The sequence below is a fragment of the Vulpes vulpes genome, chromosome 2 (genome assembly GCF_048418805.1).
Source record: "Vulpes vulpes isolate BD-2025 chromosome 2, VulVul3, whole genome shotgun sequence".
NCBI classification, from domain to species: Eukaryota; Metazoa; Chordata; class Mammalia; order Carnivora; family Canidae; genus Vulpes; species Vulpes vulpes.
The window spans coordinates 135,809,381-135,835,571 of NC_132781.1; the positions used below are offsets into that span (position 1 = coordinate 135,809,381).

Sequence of the window (26,191 nt, forward strand, 5' to 3'; positions counted from 1 at the left end):
TGGTTCCGAAATCATCAGGAGCAGCAACTCTCTTTCCAGCCAGTTGTGCACTGACGTTCTGGGAATTGTTTCTGCAAGCTCACTCCGGAGCCTGTTTTTCTTCAGTTCTGCCAAACATTCTACTATCTTCTTATAAGTAACTTCCTTACCTTAACCAGGTTGGATGGATTCTCTGGCTGGCTTCTAAGAACCTTGACTTTCCATGCTGACATGCCCCACGATGTCAATGTCATCTTCCTTCCTGCCACCATACTTCCTATGCATGAATCCTGCCACACGCCTAAGTATTATAAAGAGTCCTAATATTCTTAGACAGGAATGGAGTTTCCATATGAATAGAGTTTTTTATAAACAAGGGCATGGAACCTTCCCACTCAGACTAGCATCCTGAGTGTTATCCTTGGGTTCTCATACCTTACGGAAGCCTTTCCTGCTTTGCCAACAGGCTGGACCAGTAAGAAATCTCAAGGGCCTGTCAAATGTTCCTTCCACCCTATTCACATCATGTGCAGGTAGTTCTCATTAGCTTGTCTGTTTCAGGAAGGTAAGTAGTTGGGAAGCAACTTTGGTGAGCATGATAGTAGTAGTGGTTTGAGCTGAAGATTTTAATGCAATTCTTATTTTATTAAAATCAGGGACTCTTTAGGAATGAGGCCACCTTATTACATAAACAGATTTTTTTCGCCTTCCTGCTAAAATGTCTTGGGTTCCTTTTCATCAAACTAAACAAGTTTTCGACTGAGAAAACTGTAAACCTAGAATTTTAGTAAAAGTGGTTTAAAGCCGTGTGATAGCAGTAGTGGCACATGCTCACTCCCTCGATATTTATCATGAACTCTTTTACATCAGATATGGTGCAAGATGCAGGCACAAATTACATGCTAGATTAATAAACTCTTTAGCCCTCAAGACCTTCCTAACCTAGTAGGAAGACAAGCAGACAATTCCTACAGAGCGTGGTGTTAGGATCCATTTCTGCCATAGCTGGAATTTTTTTTTTCCTCCCAGGTCACTCTTTTTCTCAAGCATTTTAACCTCCAGTAAGAGAGATCCCTGCTTATACCTGAAATGTTAATGGTTTCCTAAGATCTGCTAGAAGCAGCAACCTTGTTGAAATCAGGAATACATCTTTAAGTTTAGAATCACTCATAACTTTCAGGTGACTTCTTCCCACCCGGACTGGGTGGCCAGTGGATTTGCGTCAGCACACCTGCATTTTTTGTAGTTTCTTAGTGGCAGGCAATAGCTTATTTTAGCTAATTCACACAGAAGGAAGTTTTATTGGTAGTTCAGAGAAGCAAAAGGAAAGCCAGAGAATAAAACTTGGAAATGTGCAGAAACCACAGCAGCTCTGGATCTAGTGAATGGGAGATAATTGAGAGCTTTGTCCAAACACCACTGTCCTTATGTTATTCTTCTCAAGATTCAACGCCCAAGGATATCCCCCTCTAGGACTGAGACCATCAAAGCTGCTCACAAGGAAATCAACAATTTCTTTTTTTTTTTAAGATTTATTTATTCATGAGAGAGAGAGAGAGAGAGAGAGAGAGAGGCAGAGACAGAGGCAGAGGGAGAAGCAGGCTCCCCACAGGGAGCCTGATGTGGGACCCAATCCTGGATTGCAGGATTATGACCTGAGTTGAAGGCAGGCGCCCAATCGCTGAGCCACCCAGGTGTCCCAACAATTTCTTAAAAGTAAATTGGGGTGCTCTTCCCCAAAGGAGGCAGAACAGATATAGGGTGGCCAGATACCAGGTATGTCTATCATTATGGTTATGTCCCAGGTGTATGGTCCCCCTGGCACCAGCCGTGGACATTTTTCTGGGCACAGCACTTACCTCAACTACCTCCAAACTAGTCCACTTGATGAGGTCAAGGAAGGAAAAAATTATCTTCTTTGACTAAGAAGAAAGGAAGGAAGAAGGAATTTGGCCATTGAGAGCTGGAATAGTAGCTCTCAACTTTGGCCACCATTAGATTCACCTAGGGATTCTTGCTTTTTAACATTTTATTTTCAACTACTTTTAGCCTTACAGAAAAGTTGCAAAAATAGTACAAAGACTTTCCTAATATCCCTTAATCTGCTTACCCTAAAGATAAGCTTACAGAATCATAGTAGAACCATCAAGAGCAGGCGTTAACATTGGCACAATATTATTAACTAAACCTCAGACATAATTCACATTTCACCATTTTTTTCCACGAATATTCTTTTTTTTATTCTAGGATTTCTTCCAGGATCCCACATCGTACTCAGTTATTACTTCTTCTTTTCTGTAATGGTTGCCGACACTTTCTTTATCTTTCATTCCCTTGTGTCTATTGAAGAGTACTGATTAGTCTTTCTGTACAACATACTTCAATCTGGGTTTGTAAAAAAAAATCTGGGTTTGTCATATTTTCTTATGATTTGAGTGAGGTTATGCATTTTTTTGTCAAGAATACCACAAAAATGATGTGTATCATAGCAAAGAGTTCAGGATGCTGATATGTTGTATTACTGCTGATATTTATATGGATAAGTTGATATCTGAGGGGTTTCTCCACTGCATGGTTACTTTCTTTAACTTTATATTGGTAGGTGTTTTGGGGGGAGGTACTTTGACCCCATGCAAATCCTTTTTCTCCTCAAACTTCAGCTTGTTAATTTAAGCACACATCCTTTTAAAAAATATGTTTATTTATTTTAGAGAGAACGACTGGGGGGAGGGGCAGAGAGAATCTCAAGCCGACTCCCCGCTGAGCACAGAGTCCCATCTGGGGGCTCGATCCCAGGACCCACGAGATCATGACCTGAGTCCATATCACAGTAATCAACTAAACTACTCAAGCACCCCTTCGGCACACGTCTTTAAGTCTTATCTGCAACAATTATTCCTTTGGTGTTTGCCTATTGGTGATTCTCTATTTCCCTCTTCCTTTCCAGATTTGTTAGTATGAGGGAGTACTATCTCTGTTCCTCCATTTAAGTTTTTATTTCATTATTTATAGGAGTTTGGGCCCATGGCTATGTATTTTATTGTATGGTTTAGAATCTAAAACTATCATGATTTATTTTGTTGCTCAGATTTGTCTAGTTCTGGCCACTGGGAGCTTCTTCAGGGTGGCACCTATGTTCTTCGGACAAGGTCTTTTCTTCTTCTTCTTTCTTTTCTTTTCTTTTTTCTTTTTTTTTTTTTTAGCATTTCCTTAATTTGTGGCACTGTGAGTTATTCTAGGCTCCTCTTGTATTTCCCTGCCTTGACTCTAAAATGAACCATTTCCCACCTAGGGAACTTGTTAAAGCTTAGTTTGCAAGCCCCAACTCAAACCCACTTATCAGAAAATCTCGGAGATGGGACACCAGTATATTTTAAAGTTCTATAGGTAATTCCAGGACACAGCCAAGTTTGAGACCTGAACTAGAACAGTACTTTTCTGCCATTCATGTTGCTATCAAGTCCCACAATCTGTTAAGATTCTGATAGAGTAGGACTGGGGGGTGGGGACTGAGATTCTGCGTTTGTAATAAACTCGGTCAGCTTATTGGCAAGCCACACTTTGAAGATTTTTTTTTTAAGATTTTATTTATTGATTCATGAAAGACACATACACACACACAGAGAAAGAGAGAGAGAGAGAGAGAAAGAGAGAGGCAGAGACATAGGCAGAGGGAGAAGCAGGCTTCATGCAGGGAGCCTGACGTGGTACTCGATCCCGGGTCTCCAGAATCAGGCCCTGGGCTCAAGGTGGTGCTAAACCGCTGAGCCACCCGGGCTGCCTGCAAGCCACACTTTGAAGGGAAAAGGACTAGAAGGCCCTATTTCCTCAAGTACAAAAAGCCTTAAAAATTACCCATAGGGTTGCAAACTGTCTCATGGCTGTGGAAGGAGTTACTACTTCCTAGGTTACTATCCAGCATCATTTTATTTTCTAATTAGTTGGGGTTAGTGGTGGAAGGAACCACTTGCCAAGCAGTATAGACAGAGTCAAGGAAATTGCTCTATGAACTGAAATGGGAAACAGAACCTTTGGACTCTGAAAGCAAACCACTATAATGGATAAAAATGAGTAAATGTGTTTGCTTGTTTTCTGTTTCCTAAATGGGCAAAGAGTACTGAATAAATCTTTTTGAAAAATGAAGAGCGATAATAAAAGAACATTTCATGCTGAAAGCATAACAAAAAAATCCCAGATGTGAAAATCCATCTTGTCCATCTTGGAAAGACAAATGTAAAAGACTGGAGTCTTCTGTGGGAAATAGGTCACCATTTTGAATTTTGTTTAAAAAGAATCCTCGAGGGAACAACATCCTTGATTCTTTTTGTGTATTAGCTCAGTTTTTCCAGCTGTTTTCAGAATATGCATGCTCCTGTCCAGCTGCTCAGTTGCCTTGGTCTCCCAAAAGTGGTTGCACTCCAAGAGAATAGGAACAAAGTGGTCCTAAGGGATGCACTTGCTGTCAGGCTCTTTCTAGTCACCTTTTACGGAGCCAAGCACATTTGCCCTATAAAATGGCTCTTTGATCTACAAATTGGGAACATCTTTAGTAATCCTCAAGCTTTCCTATACCTGACACTCCTTTGGAATGGCGCTTTAAAAATGCTGATTCCCAGACGTTGAGTGGGGCCAGGGAACCAGCATCTTTGTTATTGTGTTTGTGTCCTGATCTGATGCAAGTGTTTCACACGCGACTCACTGAGAAACATTGATCTAAGAGATCAGATCGGCAGCATCCTTCCCTTTGGTCTGCTGCAGGCTTATTTCGATTTGCTAACATAGCATAGTTTCCTGTCCTCCTCAACCTCTGGGTCAGAGACTCCAACAGCCGCCAAGTAACGTTATTACTCTTCCTCCCTTGTCTTTTTCAACCATCATTTAAAAATTCTTCTACTTATCGCCTGGAACCTTGTCCTGTAGCCCAGCCTTTCCTAGAGGCTTAGATGCAAACAAAAGCCTGAGAAACCGTGGGAGCTTTTCCTCCTAGCTAGGTGGTCAGAAAGGGCCATGGGCTGTATTATGCTATGCCTTTTGGTTTAAATCAGAAACCCCAGTCCAGGCCATGTCAGTGATCACCTTTTCATTGATGTTCACTTTGTCCTGAAACTGCATTTCACTGGTCAAGAGGGAGCAGGCAAATCACCCATAATAAGAACAACAACAACAACAAAACCTGCTAAAAAGTGTAAAATCTCCATTTTCATAATCCAAGAATACGATAGTGCATTAAGTAGGAACATATTTACTTGTAATTTTGCAGGAATGTTTGTTTGGAGTTGATGATGCTCTGATTTCATGTAGGTAAGATGGAAGGACAATTGATTTCAACTTTATTAAAATCCTAAAGGTAATCCTTAGGAGGAAGGTCAAAACAATGGGAATGGACTAAAGATGTGATGACTTTTCATCCAACATCCTCCATCTCAGAGAGACAGAGCTTGACATTCACAATTGGCCTCACCCACAAACAGAGACTGGCAGAGGCAACAGAGACTCCCAGAGGCAGGAGTTACTTGCCTCCTGTTACTTAGGAGAACAACATAGAAAACTAAGGTAAGTGTTTAAACACTGAACACAATGAACCCTTACGCAAGTGCCCAGGGGAGCTTGTCCTTGAACCAGGCCCTTGGGTGACACAACGAATAGACACCGATTACCTTGTCCTCCCTTGTCTGTAGGCTGGTCTGGTTCTGTCAGATGAAGCTACACTATTTATTGCTTCCCAAGAGCTCTAAGTCATTGCTATTTTTCTGGCTCTTGCTTACAGTGACAATACAGGAAAAAAGCCATACTTTTCTACCTAACATTAGGGACATTTATGAGAAGTCCTTTTGGTGGGGCACTTCCCTTGACACTGGAAGGAAGATGATTATAATTTATCAGATAAGAAAGGTGAACCACAGGATTTTGATAAATCAAAACTGATTTTGTTTCAGTGGTTTGGCCATACCTCAGCATTTGTCCAGAGGTCTAGCTGTGATATTTTTGGGGAACTAGCCTGACCTTCTGATCACCCTTTATATAGAGAGTCATCCTTTGAGTTTGCCCAGTTCTGGTCTGGAAACTCTCAGCCTGAACCATAGTCATATTTCCCTTGTGGGTCAGCTCTGGGGATGATTAAATACACTACTTTTGACTGCATGTGTCAGAGTGGAGTGTAAAATATATTTAGCTGATCACAACTAGCATTTTTATTTTCAACAAAACATATGAAAATTTCAGACTGTGTTGCTTATAGAAACTCAGGGTAAGTATTATTTAATGGGATTTTATTTGTAGTTGTATTTATGTGTGTTATGAGTTGTAAAATATATTTCTCATGCAGGGTTAAGGTTTAAAAACTTAAATACTGATCTAGCACCTGATTCTGATCGGTAGAGGCTGAGAGCATGAATGCCTGGCCCAAACCGTTCAAATCTGAATCCTGGCCCCATCACTTGCCAGCTGTGGGACTTTGGGTAAATTATGTAACTTTTCTGTGCCACAGTTTTCACACGTTTCACATGTGGAATATGAGAATAATGATCATGGCTACCTCATAGAGTTGATAACGAGGATCACAAAAATTAACATTTGTAAAGTGCTTAAAAACATTGTAAGTGCCTTATAAATGTTTGTGGGAAAAACAATCTGTTGTCCAAGGATCCTTTCATATTCTTTTACATACTGAATCAAGACAACAATGTCCTGCTCTATGGATATTTGTGATGGAGCAGGTATATGCACTTGAAAAAGTGGCCTGTTCTGAAATAGCATCATACTGGGATGTTTAACAGTGCCTCAGAAGCAGACCAGTGGGTTCAAACCACAGTGCTGTCACTCATTTGCTGTGTGACCTCTGGCAAGTTATTTGACCTTGCAGATCCTCAGTTTCTTTATCTACAGAGCGGGGCTAACAGAGTCTGGCATGTAAGGTTGGTGGCCAGGGTTAAACGAGACCATCTACAGGCAACGCTTAGGGCCGAAGCAATAATCGCCACCATCGTTTCTCCTGTTACTAATTCAGATCGTGTCATTGCCTCTTCTTTCCCGACGCACTGAAAAGCAACCTCTCCTTCTCTTTCATGTGAATGGTTTGCCTAAGTCCCGATTTCACTTTGGCTGTGGCGAATCAACCACATAGGGGTTCAGATAAAGAGCAATAGTCCTGACTAGAAAAGCAATTGTGAGGCCCAGGGCTGGATTCTGACCGCCCCACTGTGCTCTCTCTTCAGCCTTGCTGTCACAACTTAGCCAAGTCACTGGAATTGTCCTTTTGCCTCAGCAGGTATTCACATCCCCGCAGATAATCCTGAAGTGTCACAATGCAAGCCTGACAGCCAGAGCCCGCTTTGCAGTATGCCTGTCTGTGGCAATAGGCTCATGCCATGTTTCCTTCCCCTCCGTTCTGGGGTGGGGTAGGGGGAACTGGTCAGGACAAAGCTTGCTGTCCAATATAATGAAGCACTATGTGTGATGTATCACTTGTAAATACCCTGATAGCATGAAAGGGCTCATTAGCTGAAGGGGCTTTCAACTCCAGTCCTTCAGTTCTTAAGGACCTTTGGCAAAACTGTTCTGATAAAGAGAAATCTAAGATTCTTGAGGACCTGTTAACTGTTTTTCTAGAACTCCCCCCACTTCTCCCATGACACAGCTTAAAAAAAAATTAATAATGGAGCCATGTTATGCAGCATCATTCTCTTGTCTGACCAAAAGCTCCTCGAGGGCAGGGGACCTGCCTCGCTCATTCTGGTATCCCCTGCAAGCACCTGGCCCACATCTCAGTCAGTGTCTGTGGAATTTAGTCAGGTTGAATTTATATCTTAGGTCACAGGGGCAGATCTCAGAATAGGGCTGGAGCCGAAGGCAAGTGAGGAATCATTTATTTCCTGCTGCCAAACCGAGAAATTCAAGTCCACCCGGTCACCCTGAAGGATGCATTCTCCAGCCACAGGGGCGGGCTCTATGGTGATTCTCCTGCCTTTGGTCAAAGTTGTTTCTCCTGGTTCTTCGGGGGTAAGGACAACGAAGCACTTGGTCTTGCATCCTGCCGGCATCCTTGCCTCCAGGGCAAGGAGAAAGTGAGCTGGAAATGTAAACTCGTTTCATGCTCTGCTTAGCTGAGGTGGAGAGATGCACAATGGTTAGGGCCCCTGAGCCTTTTCTTTTATTTCTTTCTTTTTTTTCTTTCTTTTTTTTTCTTTCAGGTTATTTGATAGTTTTTAAATTTTTTATTGATGTTCAATTTGCCAACATATAGAATAACAAACACCCAGTGCTCATCCCATCCAGTGCCATCCTTATATCAGATAAACTAAAGTTTACCCCGAGCCTTTTCTAATTCAACTTTGTTTAGGAGCCCGGGGCCCAGCGCTGGGCAACCTCTTGTTCCCCATTAAACAGAGAGGCGTTTATTTACTTTCTTCCCTTTCAGAGGTACAAGTCGTTGACTCCAACTTTTCGTTTATGAACAGAAATAAAGAAAACAGTCTTTGCAAAACTATCCATGCTTCCTTCCAAGCCCGGCGCTCTGCTGAGGCTGGTGTGTGCGTGTGCGTGTGTGCATGTGCGTGTGCATCTCAGACAGCCCGACAAGACAGGCATTAACTGGACAGTGTCCGTGTCCAGGTGGGGGCCCTGAGGCCCCAGGAGTTCCAGCGGAGGCTTGGGAGCGGGTCTCAGGTCCGTTTAGATGCAGTCGACACGCCCAAGGAGTTGCCCCGGGGCGCGCGGGGGCGTGACCGTGTCTGCGGTCGCTCTTCAGGTCCCAGCTCGGCGGCTTCTGGTCCGCGTCCCCGACCCCACCCCCCCGACGCGGAGTCGGGTCTCCCCCAGGGCCCGGGCTCCCGGCCCCCCCCCGCCCCGCCCCGCCCCCCGGCCCCGGGGCCCCCCGCGCTCCCGCGCCCCGGCCCCGCCCCCTACCTGACGCCCGGGCGGCCGGGGGCGCCGCAGCCTCCGCCCACCGGCGCGCCTGCCCGGCCATTGGCTCCCCGGGCTGCCCGTCTGCGCCGCCGGCCCCGCTCCGGCCCCGAGGCGGGCTCGGCCGGCGGAGCCGCAGTCCCGGCGGCGCGGGCGCAGCGCGCGGGGCTCGCGGGTCGGGGCGCGGCCGGCCTGTCCCTGCGCGCGGGAGCCCGGGCGGCCGCCGGGGCCGGGCCATGTAGTCGCCGGCGGGGCTCCCCGCAGCCCGGGAGCCGCCGCCGCCGCCGCCGCCGCCGCCCGGAGCCGCGCCGCGCTGCTCCTCCCGGGGGCGCTGAGCGCGCGCGTCCCCGCCGGACCCCGGCCGCGCACTTCGGGCCCGAGGGGGCGACATGGGGGAGAAAGTTTCGGAGGCGCCGGGGCCCCGGCCGGTGCCTCGCGGCTGCAGCGCCCCCGGCGCCCGCGCCCCCGCCCCCGCCCCCGCGGTGGCCGCCGCGTCCTCCGCCGGGTCCTCCTCGGGCTCCGAAACTCCGTCGGAGGAAGGGGAGCCGCGCCGCTGCTCCCGCCAGCCGCCGCCGCCGCCGCCGCCGGGTGGCGCCCCGGGCTCCCGGCCGCCCGCCGCGTGGGCCCCGGCGCGCGTGGGGCTGGAGCCTGGAGCCCGTGCGCCGCCGCCGCCGCCGCCCGGAGCTGCCGCGCCGCCCGCGCCCCGGGGCAGCAGCGCGTCCCAGGAGGAGCAGGACGAGGAGGTGGGCCCCGCCTTCCCCCGCTGCCCCCGCTGCCCCCGCTGCCCGGACCCCCGGCTCTGCGCCCCCGCGGCCGCTGTAGGGCGCCCCGGGGCACGGCGGGGGGACCCCAGGTGCCTGCCCCTGCCGCCCGGGCCGTGCCGTCGGGTGCTGTCTGCACCTGCCCGGGGGGCGCGGGGGGCGAGGGGACGTGCGCTCCACGCCTCGCGGGTCCCCGCCGCTAAGCTCTTTCTTCCCGCCAAGCGGTCGGGCCGAGGGGATGGGCGGGGGGGGCGCGGAGGGGTGCCCCGACCCGCGCCCCCAGGACCCCAGGTCCCCCGGCCCGACCCCGCACCCCTGGCTCCCCCGGGTCCCCCGCGCGCCCTGGGTCCCCGGAGAGAGGGGTGCCCCGACCCCGCGCCCCCGGCTCTCCCGGCCCTCCCGCGCTCCCTCCATCCCTGGAGAGAGGGGTGCCCCGACCCCGCGCCCCCAGGTCCCCCGGGTCCCCCTGCTCGCCCGCGCGCCCTGGGTCCCCGGAGAGAGGGGTGCCCCGACCCCGCGCCCCCGGCTCTCCCGGCCCTCCCGCGCTCCCTCCATCCCTGGAGAGAGGGGTGCCCCGACCCCGCGCCCCCAGGTCCCCCGGGTCCCCCTGCTCGCCCGCGCGCCCTGGGTCCCCGGAGAGAGGGGTGCCCCGACCCCGCGCCCCCGGCTCTCCCGGCCCTCCCGCGCTCCCTCCATCCCTGGAGAGAGGGGTGCCCCGACCCCGCGCCCCCAGGTCCTCCGGGTCCCCCGGCCCTCCCGCGCTCCCTCCGTACCCGGAGAGAGGGGTGCCCCGACCCCGCGCCCCCAGGTCCCCCGGGTCCCCCTGCTTGCCCGCGCTCCCTCGGTCCCCGGAGAGAGGGGTGCCCCGACCCCGGGCCCCCAGGTCCCCCGGGCCCCCAGGTCCCCCGGCCCGCCCGCGCGCCCTGGGTCCCCGGAGGGAGGGGTGCCCCGGCCCGCCCGCGCGCCCCCCATCCGACTGGATGGGGAACCTCGGGTTTGCCTGGGGGGTGGCGGAGGGGGGAGGGGGGATGGAGGGGGAGGGGAGCTGTGTCCACCCTGGTCTCTTGGGAGAATGTTCTTGCAAAACTTGCGGGTCGCGTCCGACGCGCTGAGCCTAAGTAGGACTTCGTGAGCTCTCACTGCCTTCCTCGGCTCCCTTCCGCCTTCGGAGCGCGGTTAGGGACGCACAGAGTTCTTCGTTTGCTTCGGAGGTTGCTTGGGCGGAAGTCGTCTTGGTCAGGCGGGGCTATAAATAAAACCTCATCCTAACATAGATTCCTTGTGATACTGATTGCTCCGTGCCAGAGCCCTGTCTCTCTTCTCCGGTGGGGTTAGCTGGAGCGAGTCATTGGCTTTGTGCCTCCCTCAGACTGTGCGAGTTAAGGTCACCGTCCTGACTTTGGCTCCCAGGGGCCTCAGTCTGTACCCAAGTTGTGCAGCTGGTACGAGGTGGTGGAGTGAAGTCCTAGCTGGCAGAGAGGGAGCAGACGCTGTCAGGTCAGTGGCCAACCTTCTGGCAGTAACCGTGGCTGATTTCCCAACGCCCAGGAGGACACCCCAAGGATCCTGGACAGGTGTCTGGAGGCCCACTTTCTAGTACTGTCTCTGCTCCTCAGTTGTGAGGCCTTGGGCAAGGTGTTGCATTCCTGACATTCCGTTTTATCTGTAGAAATGAAGGTTTTAAACCAGTTAACATAAAGTTCATTTCCCCCACAAATACTTTTTTTTTTTAATCAGAAATTTAGGATGGATCGAACGTTCAGATTGATCCTAGGCACAGAATGCCAGGAGTTAAGCTGAGGGCCGCACCTCCCACAGAGATGCCACGGTCCCTCAGTGGTTAAGTCTGGTTTTGAAGATGCCAGGCACGTGACAGCTGCCTCAACTTTCAAGAGGAGCACACTTGTCGTTGAACAGCTGGGGGTATGCCCTAACTCATTGATTCACTAGCAGATTCTGATCTAGCGTTGGCGCTGGTAGAAAAAAATGCCCACCGTCTTCTGTGTAGCTAGGAGAGGGTGCCCTGGGGTTAAATGTCATGGTCTTGCCTATCTTGGGTAGGGGAAGGCGGGAACTGCTCACTTCTGATCCAGATTCTGTAGTTGATTTATTGCCTGGCCTCAGGGTGACAGTGTTTTACTTTCTCGGAAGTGGATGTAATGATAGCTTATTTCACAGGCAGCGCAGTGAGGATTGGTTGATGGAAACAGTTTTGGAAAGTGGGATGACTAAATAACATTGGTCAGTATTTGTGAAATCTCAGAATTGGATGTAAATGGATACAGTCTTGCAATTGATTGTGTGACTTACTCTGTGGCAGGGGTTGCTGGAAATTATCCAGGAGTGGAAATCTTGACTTGCTCTGAGAATTTTCAAGTGTGGCTGTCACGGTGGGGTTTTTTACCTCCTCAGGAGTACAGAAGTGATGGTCTTGGTGGGAGGCGTTGAAGTCTAGTGCGCTTTTTTCTGTGTCTTTTTTTCCTTTTTCATTCTTTAACTTTTGTGGGGCTGTGGGCTTCTTTGAGAATCTAATGTAAGCTCTCCACCTGCTCCTGAGAAAATGCACATAGCTATAAACACTGTTCTCGAGGATTCAGTCAAGAGAGTCAGGTTACAAACACCAAGTTTACTGGGAAGACCTGTGTTTGCATCCCAGGGCTGCCACCTTAGCTAGGTGTGGGACTGTGGGCCATTCGACTCATCTAAGCCCTGGTTTTTGCACTGTTAAACGCGAATAATCATGATAGAGTTAGGCATTTTATACCTAAAATGCCTAAATGTCATTTAATTTAATCCTAGCACAGTTTCTGGCATATTGCATCAAGCACTAAGTACATATTAATTTTCCACAGTTAATTTGTGATGGAAATTTTTTGAAAGGGAAGTGCGAACTTGGGCTGGCTTGTTATTTTTGTTTAGGCACAATTATCCTGCTGCTTTGAGAGAACCTGAGGTTGTGTCTGTCCAGGTTAATTCTCATTTTATTGGCATAAGCTGGGAAACATTTTATTTGTATCAGGTTGTATTATGGCAGGGCACCGTCAGTGTAATGTTAGTTATACTACAGCAAGGCCCTGAGTATAAAGCATTAAAAGGCTTAAGTGCAGCCCATAAAATGGGAAGAGGTTCGTTTAGATTTTGAAGTTGTTATGTCTAGCTTGGGAGAGTCACTGCTTCCCAAAGTGTTTTTCTTTTTGCAGTAACTTACTGCATCACTTTTTAAAAAATAGCAGAATTCAAGTTTGTAGAGTGTTTATTGCAGTGCTAAATTTTTTTTTGTAACTTTAAGCTGATTTGAATGTGTCTAGTAGTGTCAGTATTATTTGACCTATTTTGTATTTTATCTATCAATATGTGTGTGGCCTTATTAAGTATTACAGATTTAAGTCAGCCCTTTATGCTTCTGATGCTTAAAAATAATGGTTTAACAAGGCAGCAGTTGTAGTTCTTTTGCACTTAAAGTGAAACACTGGACAGTTAGAGCATGGCATTTGGTTTAATAAACTGCATCTGACTCCCTCTGCTGCTTTCCTAAGCCTGTGCATTTAGAGTCTGTAGGTTTTGAGGGGTAGTGGGCTCTGTCGATCTATGATGATCTAGATTGTTCCTCTCATCACATTTCTGAGATCGACCTTTAGGCACTTCACTTTGTCCTTTCCCAAAGCAACTGTGATGACACTAGCGAAATGCTCAGGTGCTATTTGCTGTGTCATGAGCGTCTTGAGGGTAGGGATTTTGTTCCATATGCCTCGCACAGTTCCTCTAATACATTAGTAGGGATGCAGTGAATATAGGTTGAATGAATAAGGAAAAAAATGACATCTTTGAAAATAGTTGTGCATTTGATTGAAGGGTGACTGTGTGTGTATTCATTTGTTTTTGTCTGTTGCAAACTATGCTCAGACCTCTAGATCTCTTATCAAAAATACCTCATGGGTACAGATCCTTTTTTTTTTTTTTTTAAGAAAGGGGGAGAAAAAGAGGGAAGGGGCAGAGGGAGAGGGAGAGAGAGAATCTTAAGCAGGCTCCACGCCCAGCATAGAGCTGAATGCGGGGCTGGATCTCACAACCCTGAGACCATGATCTGAGCTGAAATCAAGAGTCCAACACTCAACTGAGCCACCTGGGCGCCCCAAGATCCAGGTAAATTTTGAACAAAGCCAAATCACCGAGGATCTACTCAAAATACCTCTGAAGGGACTTGTGTATTAAGTCTGCTTTTCACTGTGTATATTAGAACTTGAAACTTTGAAGGATTCTTAGAATGGCCAAAAAAAAAAAAAAAAAAAAAGGCTTAGTGGGTGAGAGGATTTTCAACTTGATATAAAGCAGCTCATTTATACTCTGTGGCGCTAAAGGGTTTGTTTTGTTGACATACGTTGGGAAACAGTTTCCTGTGTTACAGTAGGCATGGTTATGGGACTTCTGTGAACTGTTCTATTAAATAGTGCTTGAGTTTGAGTACTGCTTTTAGCAATACTGGGTGCGTGTGTGTGGGGGATTCCTGCACATGATAGTGATGCAGCAGATGAATTTCTGGTGTTGACTGGTTAAGAAAATAAATAGCTAAAAACAACCATGGATTTAGTAGAGCTTTTCTTTTCTTTTTTTTTTTTTATTTATTTATTTATTTTTGATAGTCACAGAGAGAGAGAGAGAGAGAGAGGCAGAGACACAGGCAGAGGGAGAAGCAGGCTCCATGCACTGGGAGCCCGACGTGGGATTCGATCCTGGGTCTCCAGGATCGTGCCCTGGGCCAAAGGCAGGCGCCAAACCGCTGCGCCACCCAGGGATCCCGAGCTTTTCTTTTTTAAGATTTTATTTACTTATTAGAATGCAAGAGTGAGCATGAATGGGGATGGGGGCAGAAGGAGAGGGAGAAGTAGACTCCTCACTGAGCCCAGAGCCTGACTCGGGGCTCCGTTCCAGGCCCCGAAGATCACAACCTGAGCTGAAGGCAGTCGTTTAACCCAGTGAGGCACCCAGGTACCCCTCAGTAAAGCTTTTCATTGAGTTTGTATTTTATTAATCACAGCAGCTTCATAATTTGAACAAAAGTAGTACATAAATCTTGGTGCATTTATTATTTAGTCTCCTTTTTTGACTCACTATTTCATTAAGAGAGCCAGCCACGAGTTTGGAAAATCAGTCAAGCAATATATATTGCATGAGACTCTTGTGAAGCATTGGCTTCGGCATTAAGGACCAGAGAGAGTGGATGAGACAGAGATAGCTTGGACCCCACAAAGGTTCTAGTGTAGTTGGGGGAGATAGTCCCTAAACATAGGATTATTAGTTGGTTTCAGAGGTGGTAAATGGGTACAGCGGAGCAGGCTGTGAGGGCGGATGTCTGTCTCATGTAACTCATTCAGTCTGAGGTGAGAACTGCCTCACTGAGGAGGTGCTGTGTGAGCTGATTCCAATGGGGAATGATTGGGGAATGGCTGGGAGGAAGGAAGGGCTCAAAGCTATGCATGGAATAAGAGGCTGTGCAGCAGGAGAGAGAGTACGGTGGGTCTGTAGGTTGTCTGGCATGGGGCGGGGGGAGCATGGCATATGATGCTTGAGACAGATGCAGTAGGTCATCCAGAACCTTTTGGACTTCATTCCAAGGGTACTGGGAACCACTGAAGGATTGAGTCAAGAACATGGTAGGATGGCATTTGTGTTTTGGGAACACGGGAAACTTGGAGCCCACACATTGGTAACTGCTTGTGTGGCCTGTTTAAATGTTCCAGGGTTGGAGCTGATGACCTAGAGGAAGGCATCGTAATAAATGGTGTGTACCTGGAATGGGGGCTCATTCCTGGCGGTTCAGGTGCTCCAGGTAAAGACATGGGAAATATCATAGAAAAGGAATGTAGCTCTCTTCAAGAGATTATCATAGTGTGAATATTAATGCTTCTTTTCACTGCGATGTTGCATTAAGCCCACTATTTTCTTGGAGGAAAAGCTTTCTTAATGGGATTGGGGGCTGAGCAGAGGGCCTGGCAGTCGTTAACTTCCACAGTAAGCTGCAGGAAGACCTTTACCCAAGAGGACTACAGGGTGAAATTGCCCTGAGGTTGTATGAGATTCCCTGTTGATGGAAAGTGGGGTGTTTGTGAGCTAATACACATTCTGGGAGTCTAACTTGTTCGCTTGTATTTTTCTAGAGAGGGAAGGGTCGGCATCAGAGAACTAAGGATTTTGCTCTTTCCACTTCTGGTCTGAGATATTCTAGGGAAAAGTCAAGTATTTCTATTTTGCCTCTGTTTGACAGTGAGTGACAAAGCTATGCATTCCCTCGGACTTAGTGGATACAACGTATGAATGAGTCCAGTGGTTTCTCAGTTTGCCCCTTTGAGGAAGGGTATGGAAGGACTATAATGTGGGGTGCAAACATGATAAACTGTAGAAAGAGCCTGTTAGAAAATTTCTCACAATGAGAAAGGTCCATAACAAGGTGGCCTGGCGTTGGAAATAAACGGAGCGCTGTGTATGTGTATGCGCGCATGCACCTGTATGTCTTAGAAGATGTGATTATCCTTTTTAGATGGAAAAAACACCATGCCATTTTTAATCACGTTATCACAACCTGTACTGTTGTCTGGAAAGGTCTTGTGCTCCTCTCCTTCATCCCGTCAGGGCTAGCTGCCAGTTTTTCTCTGCTCTGCGGTCAGGGCCAGTAGTGCCTGAAGGGACAGACTGAGGACACTCGTTCAGCCACTTATGGGTTGTGTGACTTTGGGAAGGTTATTAACACTGAGACTGTTTCCTCATCTGTAGAACGGGCATGACAATGTTTATTGCAGCAGGTTGGCATGAGAATTAATGAAATGCTTTATGTAGAGTACCCAGCACGATGGCTGGCACTCAGCACGCAATTCATAATGGCATTTGTTGTTATTACTGAGTATGGAAGAGCTAGTGTAGGCACAATATCCATGCCAGAGCCAGGAATGATTGGAAAGTAGAGGTCCCTTCTCTAATGCGTTATGCTTACCTGCGTGTTTGGTTGGCAGTCATCGCAGGCCCTTGCATTCGTGTGTAGGTAGGTGGGTAACATAGTTATCACTTTTAATTTCATGGAGCATTTCTTATAATGTACTAACGGGGAAGCTTTATGGTGTCTGGTTCATTAACCCTTCTATTAAGGTGCTATCTCTCTTTTACTCATAGAACCTGCTCTTTGTGATTATTTATTAAATAATATCCTAAAAGACTCTATGCACGTGTAAATTACTAGCTGTGCCCAGGAATTTAGTAAGAAGGCAGCATGTCAGCTGTGTGGAGAGGCTGGTGACATGGCCATGTGCTTAAGCATCATAGGTAATGATTTGGAGGCTGATTTGATTAGCAATGATTTGATTAGCAAGACAAATCAAACGATTTTCAGGAAGCCAGCTTTGGTTCACCTAAGCATGAGGGTCGGGTGAGACCAGCCAGGGGTTCTGGGGGCCACCCGAGCTGCTTCGCAGAGAGGAAATCTGTCAGAAGTGCAATAGTACTTTTAAAAGTGCGAGAATTCATGCATGTAAATCACCTCCCAACCCCATTCTGTTTTTGTCCCTTTGGGGGAGTGTGGACATGTCAACCTTTAGGGCAAAAATAAAAATAATCTAGGAGTACTTATGCTGTAAGTCAAATGCTGGTGCAGGGGCTGCAGTTCGTTTCCCTCTCACCAGCCTGGTGCGCCGCTCTACACGCCTGTTCACGTTGCTGTTTCTATAGCTTTGCGTTGTTCAGAGATTCTTGTTCTCTTATGTCTCCGATATTTTGTCTGAATTTTTTATCTGGTGCTGTTCTTTGGGGTTAAAGCATAACATAAGGCTCAGCAGAAGTCCCATCCTCCAGCAGCTTCTGTGTACTTGTCTCTTCCCCTCGCTTTGCCTGTCTGCCTCAGCACACTCTCACCTTCTTTAGTGGGAAGGATGGGAGCGAAAACCCTTCCCCTCGAAGGCGAAATGTGGTTCAGGACCGTGGTCAGCGGCACACATCCGGTAAAGTCACACTTCAATGTATGGAGCCCGTGGGCAGGTTCTGGTGAACCCTCCCACCTCTCTCTCTCTCTCTCTCTTAAAGATTTTCTTTATTTATTCATGAGAGACACACAGAGAGAGGCAGAGACACAGGCAGAGGGAGAACCAGGTTCCCCGTGGGGAGGCCGATGCGGGACTTGATCCCAGGACCCCGGGGTCACACCCTGGGACGAAGGCAGATGCTCTACCAGAGGCACCCAGGTGTCCCCCTCTCACTTCATGTAGAGCATTCGCTGCTTATTTCATGATTTGAATTCATAACTGTCTCACATGCGTTTCTGTGGCAGCCTATGAATCTGTACCCTAAGCTTGTACTCTTTTGCCAGCCCATCAATTCCTCTCTTGGACACAGTCGATATAATTTTGATTATAGTACTTACTTCCACTGAACCTTTCAGCCCAAGTGGTTTGTACTACTGATATTGGGGGCTGGGGGGCATTAGGTATGTGGGCAGGGGAGTGGAAATACTTACAAATTGGCATTCTTTTCTTAACTAATTTTATAGGCTATCATGTGGAAAATGAAAATTTAATTTTATTATTCTTGACTTTATAATTTAGTGGTATTTGCAGTGGATGGCAAGCTCACAGGTGCACCTAAATCAGTTTGGGCATTGGGATGTAGATTAATACATTCACATCAGATGTGGGCCTTTTGGCCTCTGTCTTAGAACTTGGTCAGCTCCTTTTTTGATAAGAAGGTAGGCATGTAGCTCGCTCCTGGCTGATGATTTTGTGCCTTTCTTTGTTTTAACAATAATACCATCATTTCTCTGGCTTCTGGTGTTAACATTCGTTTCTTAGGCATTTCTTCAGGCAGATATGAGTATACCTTTTGCAATGTAGGAAGGGCCTCAGTGCATCATCATCAGTGGAAGGGAAATAAAATTGGGTTAGAATTGGTTAAAATCTTATATCCTTGGGACTTCAATTACAGAAATTGCAAATTTAAGATAGCTTCTTAAGGGCAGTCCTTGCTACCTAAACTACATCAAGGTGTTGAAATGCGATGCAGTGGTGAGGAAATCTATTCTGTGTATAAAGGTTAAAGGATTACTTTCACAAACGGGTTTTTAATGAATAAATCGTTTCTATTAAGAGGAGGGTGTCCAGCTCCTACACACGTAACATAAACTCAGAAAATCGGCTTGGTTACTCCCTTAGTTTTAGCTGGAGTGCCTAGTTGAAATCACCTGCAGCTTAATTGATATACTTTGCGGCTCCTTTGAAGTCGTCATCACCTCAGGCTTGTTTTAAAAGGGCAGCTGTGAGGATGCTCCTCAGGTGAAGCCCAGAGGAGGGGGGGGTGGGTCCTTGCAGGCAGAGCAGCAGCCCCAGAGGCGTGTTTGGAGAAGTTTGAAGGAAAACCTCAGACTCCTCTTAGGTCAGTAGAGTATCTATCAGGAACACTCAAGAAGATGCTGTCCTTTCATTTTTGTGGCTTTCTTGTGACTAGTGAGTAGGAGTGCCAGGTTAAGTTAGTGCATCTTTAGGGTGTCCTGTGAGCATCAGAGAGCCACAGAGAAGGAGAAGCAAATGGCTTGTCAGGTAAGGAATGACTCTCTTCTCTCTCCCTGTGTTTTCATGCTTCAACTTATGTATTTATAGTTTGGGATGCTCCTTCGGTAAATTATATTTAACGTGACACGAAATTTCTTTGGGATTTCTTGGTGTTTTGTTCTGTGGATATTGACTAAGCCTACTGCTGGTTTATGGTTCGAATGGTTCTAAGACCTTGTAAGACTAGTTTTCATCTGTGGTGGTGGGTGGTTTTTCTGCATGGTGCAGGTCTGCTATGTGAAGGAGAGAGAGATGGAAATTATAATTTGGAACTCTCTTAATTTTATGAAAAAGTCAACATCACTTTTATTTTCAGGAGTTGCACTTTGGAAATTAGAACATTTCCACCTGGAGCAAGCTGAGGGTAGCAGTTTTAAAATTAGGGAGTGAAGGCCAGCCGGGAGGAGTTGCACTGGTAGAGAAGCAACTTGACAATTTGGCACTTTTTTTTTTCTTTCTTTCCCTTCTGAAGCGTGGCTGTTGGAATCTTAAAAAGAACATGACAAACCACATTAGTTGAAAGATGGTAGTAAACCTTTAGTTGAATAGAATGTTTGGGGGAAAAGCCTTTTCTTTTGGTTACGGAATTGTATGATTCACTAAAAACTTAAAAGCTTTTCTTTCTTGTTTTCCATCCCCCCACCCCCACCCCTAATGTCCTGGTGTGTGGGTTTCCTGCCTTATTATTCTGTGAAGAGGAACGAGGTGCTTTTTTTTTTTTTTTAACGATTTGACATCTTGTCATCCTTTAGGGCTATCACTTTGGGCATCAATCATCTTCGAACACTATTGAAGATGTAAAAGTCTGTAAGAGGAGGTAGGGAGTGAGGATAAAACTGCATGTACTGTCCATGAAAGTAGTTTTTCTTTTAACTTTAAAAGTTGAAGATAGCTCACTATGTTGTACACCTGAAACTAATGTAACATGTGCGCCAACTGTATTTCAATGAAAAAACTGAAGCAAGAGAAGCTCTTTTTCTGAGGGTTGTGCCCCATCCCTTTGTTCCTGGGCTATGCCAGACCTTGTATATGTTGTTAATATTGGCATAATGTTGGCGTAGCCTTCTCTGGTCCTTCCTTTGTTTTCTCATTCTCATTTTGTACGGTTGTTTTGTAGTCTGTGGAGTAATGTCTCTCTCCCCCACTACATAGTGAGCCCCTCTGAGTGGGAACAGTGTCCTCCTATCAACTCACATCCCCGCAACAGGAAGGATGTACAGTGGACACTAATATACTGCACAAAATTGCATTTTGGCATATTGTGTATCAAGACCCCATTCTGAGGGTTTTGCATGCATGTATTCATTAAACTTTTACCAAAGTCTTTGAAAATGTCATAACTGAGTTGGTCCATACTACTGTACTGAAGGTATAGCTATGGGATCTCTTTGACATAATACACTCGGCTTTCCTTCACGTCCCAGCCTCTTGATCCCAGCACAGAACTTTAGATGATGTGACGAGAATAAACGAATAATCATTAATGCAAAGACCACTTAGCAGATAAGCTCCTGTGCCTGTGGCATGAAGAGTTCGGTTTAAATGTCTGTTGGGAGAACTTAAGGTCAGAGCTAGGATTTAAAGCTATGATCCTAAGTTTTAGGTCATCATCTAATGGACTGTGAGTTTCTACAAATGAAAGTTTAAAACTGTAAACCACTTTTAATTTTCTGGTTGGCTTTGGGAAACAATTCGGCTAGAATTAATTTTTGGTGATTCATTATAGTCATGCCGGTAGCAGTAAGCCATCATTGGTCCCATGTTGAAAGAAATTAATTTCTGGTGGACTATTGATGCCCAGCCTTACAACATTAGCAGTGATACTGGGCTGTACTCCGTGGTGCTTAGGAAAATGCTGCTGTCAGTGGAAATGGGTTGCAGGAATTCTGGTAATTTTATGAGTAGTGGCTGAGTATTGGTGGAGGAGTTGCAAGGCCCGAATCTGTCTTGGCTTCTTGCAAGGTGGATTATAGCCTCTAAGATTTTCACATGTGAAATAAGAGGTCCTTTTCAGTTACAATTTTTTGTTTCCCTCTTACATACAGAAACATTGGAATTTTAAACTTGTCATCAGTATATAATTTGTTCTAGAACTATTCACCTTTTCTTTTGACAAATTTGGTAGTCCGTTTTCTGATTTGTGGATAGGCACACATTCTTGAGAGGAATTCTCACAAAGACATTTACTCAGAGCTTCTTCCTTTCAGATTATGCTGACTTAAGCATATAGGAAAAGTTTCATGTTGCATTTTTATTCATCTTTTAACATTTTTTGGTACATTTCTGTCAGTCATCAGAATAAATTGAGGGTACTCTCTCTCTTAACCCCCAATCCTTGCAGAGGAGTTTAACTCTGGATAGCAAGGTGGTTTTGTATTTCATTTGATGCTATAGCATACTGTTGTGTGCATCAGAAGTGATTGTTCTAGGGGCATCTGGGTGGTTCTGTCAGTTAAGCATCTGACTCTTGATTCCCGATCCTGTCATGATCTCAGGTTTGTGGGATGGAGCCCTACTTAGTGCTCTGCGCTCAGCAGGGAATCTGCCCAGGATATTCTCTGTCTCCCTCTGCCCCTTCCCCCTGCTAGCACCCTATCTCTTTGTCTTTTTCAAATAAATATCAGAAAAAAACAATTGTTATAGGTGAAAATGATAAAGCATGGTTTTTTGGTGCTAGCTCCTGGAGACCCTAATTGCAGAATTGGATCTTTTCCTTTATTATTTTTATTTTTTATTTTTTGGATCTTTTCCTTTAAAAGCAGAATCTGCTTTTTATTTTACCCTGGGCTCCAGACAGAAAAGACTTGGGTTTTAAATTTTCATGCTGTGCAGAATTAATCTTCTTGGGCCATGTGTTATGTCACAAGTCTATCATTGCCATGTCCTAGACCCACAATTTCTGATTTTAAAAAATTGTTTCATTTAAAAGATTTGTGTCTGCTTGACCAGGCAGCCAGGGCTCTCCTGTACTGTTCTTAGCTCCTAGCTACCCAGCCTTTGGAGTAGACTAAAGTTTATGAAGTTACATCAGAATAAAGAGATTTTTTTAAACCAATGTGCTGGTTTGTATTTTATTTATTTTTTAAAAACAGAGGCTAATATCTCTAGCCTAAGTTGTTAGCCTTAGCGATCAGGGTTGTTTTATAAGTTTGTTTGGAAGTTCGTTGTTTGGAATTTGGGGTGTGAAGTCCCATGGAGAGGTAGTTTTAAGAGGTGATTGGGTTTCTAGATTTACCTACAAAAGCATAATTAGCCCACAGACTGAATGGGATACTGGGGAGCAAGCCTATAGTGTTGGGGGCAATATAGCAGCTTCTGGAGGTGGATGCTGGTGGCACAAGTAATCACTGGTGTTAATTCTCAGCATCTTCAGATGGGATGATGAGGGCCCTGCCCTGTGGGGTTTTCACCAGGATCCCCCAGTATGCGGGGGACAGGGAACTCTCATAACTCAGCCTCTGGTCTGGCCATGTGATAGCGACCTTCCTTTGTCTTAAGGATACCTTCCTGGATGCCCAAGACCCCTTCACCTGTGGGGGCAAATCATTTTAACCAGAAGCACTGCCCACTGGTGGTTTTCAGTTCATTTCTCATGGGGGAGGCCTGGACCTATGAAGGTCAGGAATTTACAGTGGAAGATGGTTACTTCAGAAAGCCCATCAGAGTACCTTCTAAGTAAACCAAGCACTGTTAATAGAAATAATTAAAACTGGGGGACATTTGTCCAAAACATGTGTTCTTTCTACATAAAATTTTGGTATAGAGCCAATGATTTTCTAAATTTGCATGGTCTGACTCTCCCTCAGCAGCAGACGTTATTAAATTTTCCTTTGCTTTTTTTGTTTTAGTTCCAATAACCAGGTATATAGTTCCTATAGAGATGAGGTTTTATTATTTATTTATGTAAAGATTTGTTTTATTTGAGAAAGAGAGAGTGAGCACACATGCACAAGCAGAGTGGGAGGGGGTGACAAAGGGAGAAGCAGAACCCCCACTGAGCAGGGAGCCCGATGCAGGACTCGATCCTGAGACTCTGGGATCATGACCTGAGCCAAAGGCAGACACTTAACTGAGCCACCCAGGTGCCCCTAGATGAGGTTTTAAATAATTGCCACACACCCTCCTTCCATTGGGGAGCTTGCCTGTAAGTGCTTTCCGGGGCCTCTGTTTTCTGAACCCAATTCTGCAGAGTTTGATAAAGGGTGGCTGCATCAGTCCAAGTTGCGGATGTTTTATTCGTAGTGTTGAGAGCTGCTTGCTTGCTTTCTCCCTCTCATCTGTCTGTGTAGCCTCCTCTCAGGAGAGTTAAAGCTAAGTTGTGGGATTAGTGCAGTCGGCTCTTGTAAAGAGGTGGTGAAGGCCCCATCAACGTCACTTATGGGTAACTAAGCTCCAGCAGTGGAGATGGCTCCATCAGAGCGCCTCTCTGTGTCCCTTGAGAGACTGTCGGTGGTAATTAAAGGGAAACAGAAACACCGATTGTAAAAAAAAAAAAAATAAATAAATAAATAAATAAATAAATAAATAAATACAGGCTTACCCAGGGATTTCATGATGGTAGGTATAACGTCCTGCTGAAAAATGTCAGGGGGTGCTCACTTTATACTCCAGAAAATCCTGTGATCACCTGGGCACTGTGTCGAATTATTCAGTTACTATTACCTGCAGTCGATAGGAATTTATTTTGACACTTAAGGACATCTAAGGATGGAAATTTAATTATTGCTGCTGTTCTTTCTGTGGGCTTAGATGAAAAGTGGCAGATGACATAACACAATTACCATTATGTTTTTTTTTTTTTTTCCATCTTTGGCAGATTTGGTGGGCTCTTGCTGGGGGTGGGGTAGTTTGTGGGTAAAACAGTTGCTCATTTAGGATGTTCTTAGAAAACTAGGGCCTGTTACAGTGGTGCTTTCTGGGGTGGGGTGCTCATTTTAAAATAAACTTGGGGGCTAGAGCTATCTCTCTGGTATTATGCAGGTACAGGGCTGGTGCCTCTCTCTCCTTCCGTTGCCTTTTTGGCTGATATTTTTGGAGGACAGAAGGGTAGGGAATACCAGAGGGCTGAGTGTGTGGCCGCAGGATCCTGGGATGTCACAATGTCTCCTTAGCATGTTGTTTTGATAATAGGTGCTGGCGAAGATGCCCTTAGTACCCAAGCTGCTGCCAGCCCTTCTTCCAGTGGGGTGGAGCTGGTGAGCAGCACACGTTTTCTCTTTGTCAGGTCAATAGGTGTTTATTGAATCCACTTCTTGGAAGGTCCTTGTAGGGGTTGGCAGGTGGGAGGGTAGGAAAGGCTATGCAAAAGGAAGTTTTTAAAAAAACCTGGTCCTGGCTCAAGCAACACGTAGTTGGTTTAGGAGACAGCATGCCTAGAATGAACTAGGGGCCACCTAGGTGGCTCAGCGGTGGAGCATCTGCCTTTGGCTCAGGGCGTGACCCTGGGGTCCTGGGATCGAGTCCCACATCAGCCTCTATGCAGGAAGCTTGCTTCTCTCTCTAGGTCTCTGCCTCTCTCTCTCTGTCTCATGAATAAATAAAATCTTAGAATGAATTGACTTGAATGTGCACAGTGCACTATGAACCAGTGAAAATGTGGTTCCGACTGAAGGTGGGTGAGGGGAAGGAAGTACAGAACCTCCCTGATGGGATTTTCCTGAGAAAGGATTGCCCTGGTGCCTTGAAGGTGAAAGCATCAGAGGGGAGCGTGTTATACCAGATGAAGTGATTTTTGATTTGCCCTAACAGATACGTTCTCCAAGTATAGTTGCGGTCTTGGAAAAGCTTTTTTTTTTTTTTTTTTTTAAAGATTTATTTATTCATGACACACACACACACACACACACACACAGAGACAAAGACACAAGCAGGCTCCACACAGGGAGCCTGATGTGGGACTCGATCCCGGGTCTCCAGGATCACCCCCTGGGCCAAAGGCAGGCGCTAAACTGCTGAGCCCCCCCGGGGATCCCCCGAAAAAGTCTTTTATTTTTCTCTTCTAAAGTAATACCGAGAAAGAAGAGCGAGAAATCGGTAGGTTGGTTTTTCCATAGGTTTATGGTGAATTCTTTGAGCCTGTGTAATTTATTTATAGCTTCATAACTTTCTAATCAAGATTTTTATTTTTAAAGATTAATCCTACCCTGGATAATCAATGTTTACCACAAATACTGTGTTAGTTACTGTGTTAAGGAACTTTGTGTTTTTCTTTGTGAGGGCAGAGTTCAGGGAGAAAGTATGTTTGGTAAGAATTTACCAGGTAAGACACTTTGGAGACCTCCCGAGGCTAGCACTGAACTTTCCTTGCTTTGAGATCCCTTTCGATTACTCATGACTTGAAATTTGCCAAGTTGAGAGCAATGATGATTTTGGCTCAGCTGGGATTTTAGACACTCCCTTAATCCCCCCCCCCCCCCACCTCACCCCCCTTCTCCTGAAAGCACTCTTGCAACACTTGAAGGAGAAGCTGTTAACCTCTGGGTCTCTGGCAGGAATCCTGGCCTGTGTCAGAGTGGGGGCACCTGACCTAACTGAGGACCTGCCCTGTGGCCATGGGAGCTTTTTGAGAGCTTTTTGAGATCTCTGACCCACGTGGACTTGTTTTAAGGCCTCAGCATCCCTAGGCTAACTGGTTTTATGAGGCAGATCCTGTGATTTTTTTTTTTTTTTATAAGGTAATTTCTCTGGGCCTGTCAGGGTTGGGAAGTTCCCAGTGCTGGAGGCAGGGAGGGAGCTGAACCTCCCGAGGATAAAACCTACTCTCTATAAAACTCCTGGGACTCGGGTGTCTCCTTCAGGATTCTGCAAGCATGGGAAGAAATTCCTTCTCCAAAGAGTTTGCGATTCTGGTCTCCTGGGGTGGGGATCACATGTGATGTGGTGGCTGCTTCCAGAAGCCACACGAAATTAGAAAGCAAGGCAGCAGAGGATACTGGAGAAAATGAGTGTACAGCACGGGTGGGGAAAACT

General features: G+C 46.4%; 1 protein-coding gene across 1 annotated transcript in view; it reads left to right on the forward strand.

Annotated features, from left to right (window-relative positions):
- Positions 1 to 9,133: 9,133 nt before the first annotated feature.
- MAST4 (microtubule associated serine/threonine kinase family member 4) overlaps positions 9,134 to 26,191 on the forward strand; it is a gene marked incomplete at its 3' end in the record, with an annotated part of 472,864 nt that continues 455,806 nt past the window's right edge. Inside the window, exon 1 of the mRNA XM_072745280.1 lies at positions 9,134 to 9,623. Coding sequence (XP_072601381.1) covers positions 9,270 to 9,623 — 354 coding nt within the window. The remainder of the gene's footprint in view (positions 9,624 to 26,191) is intronic.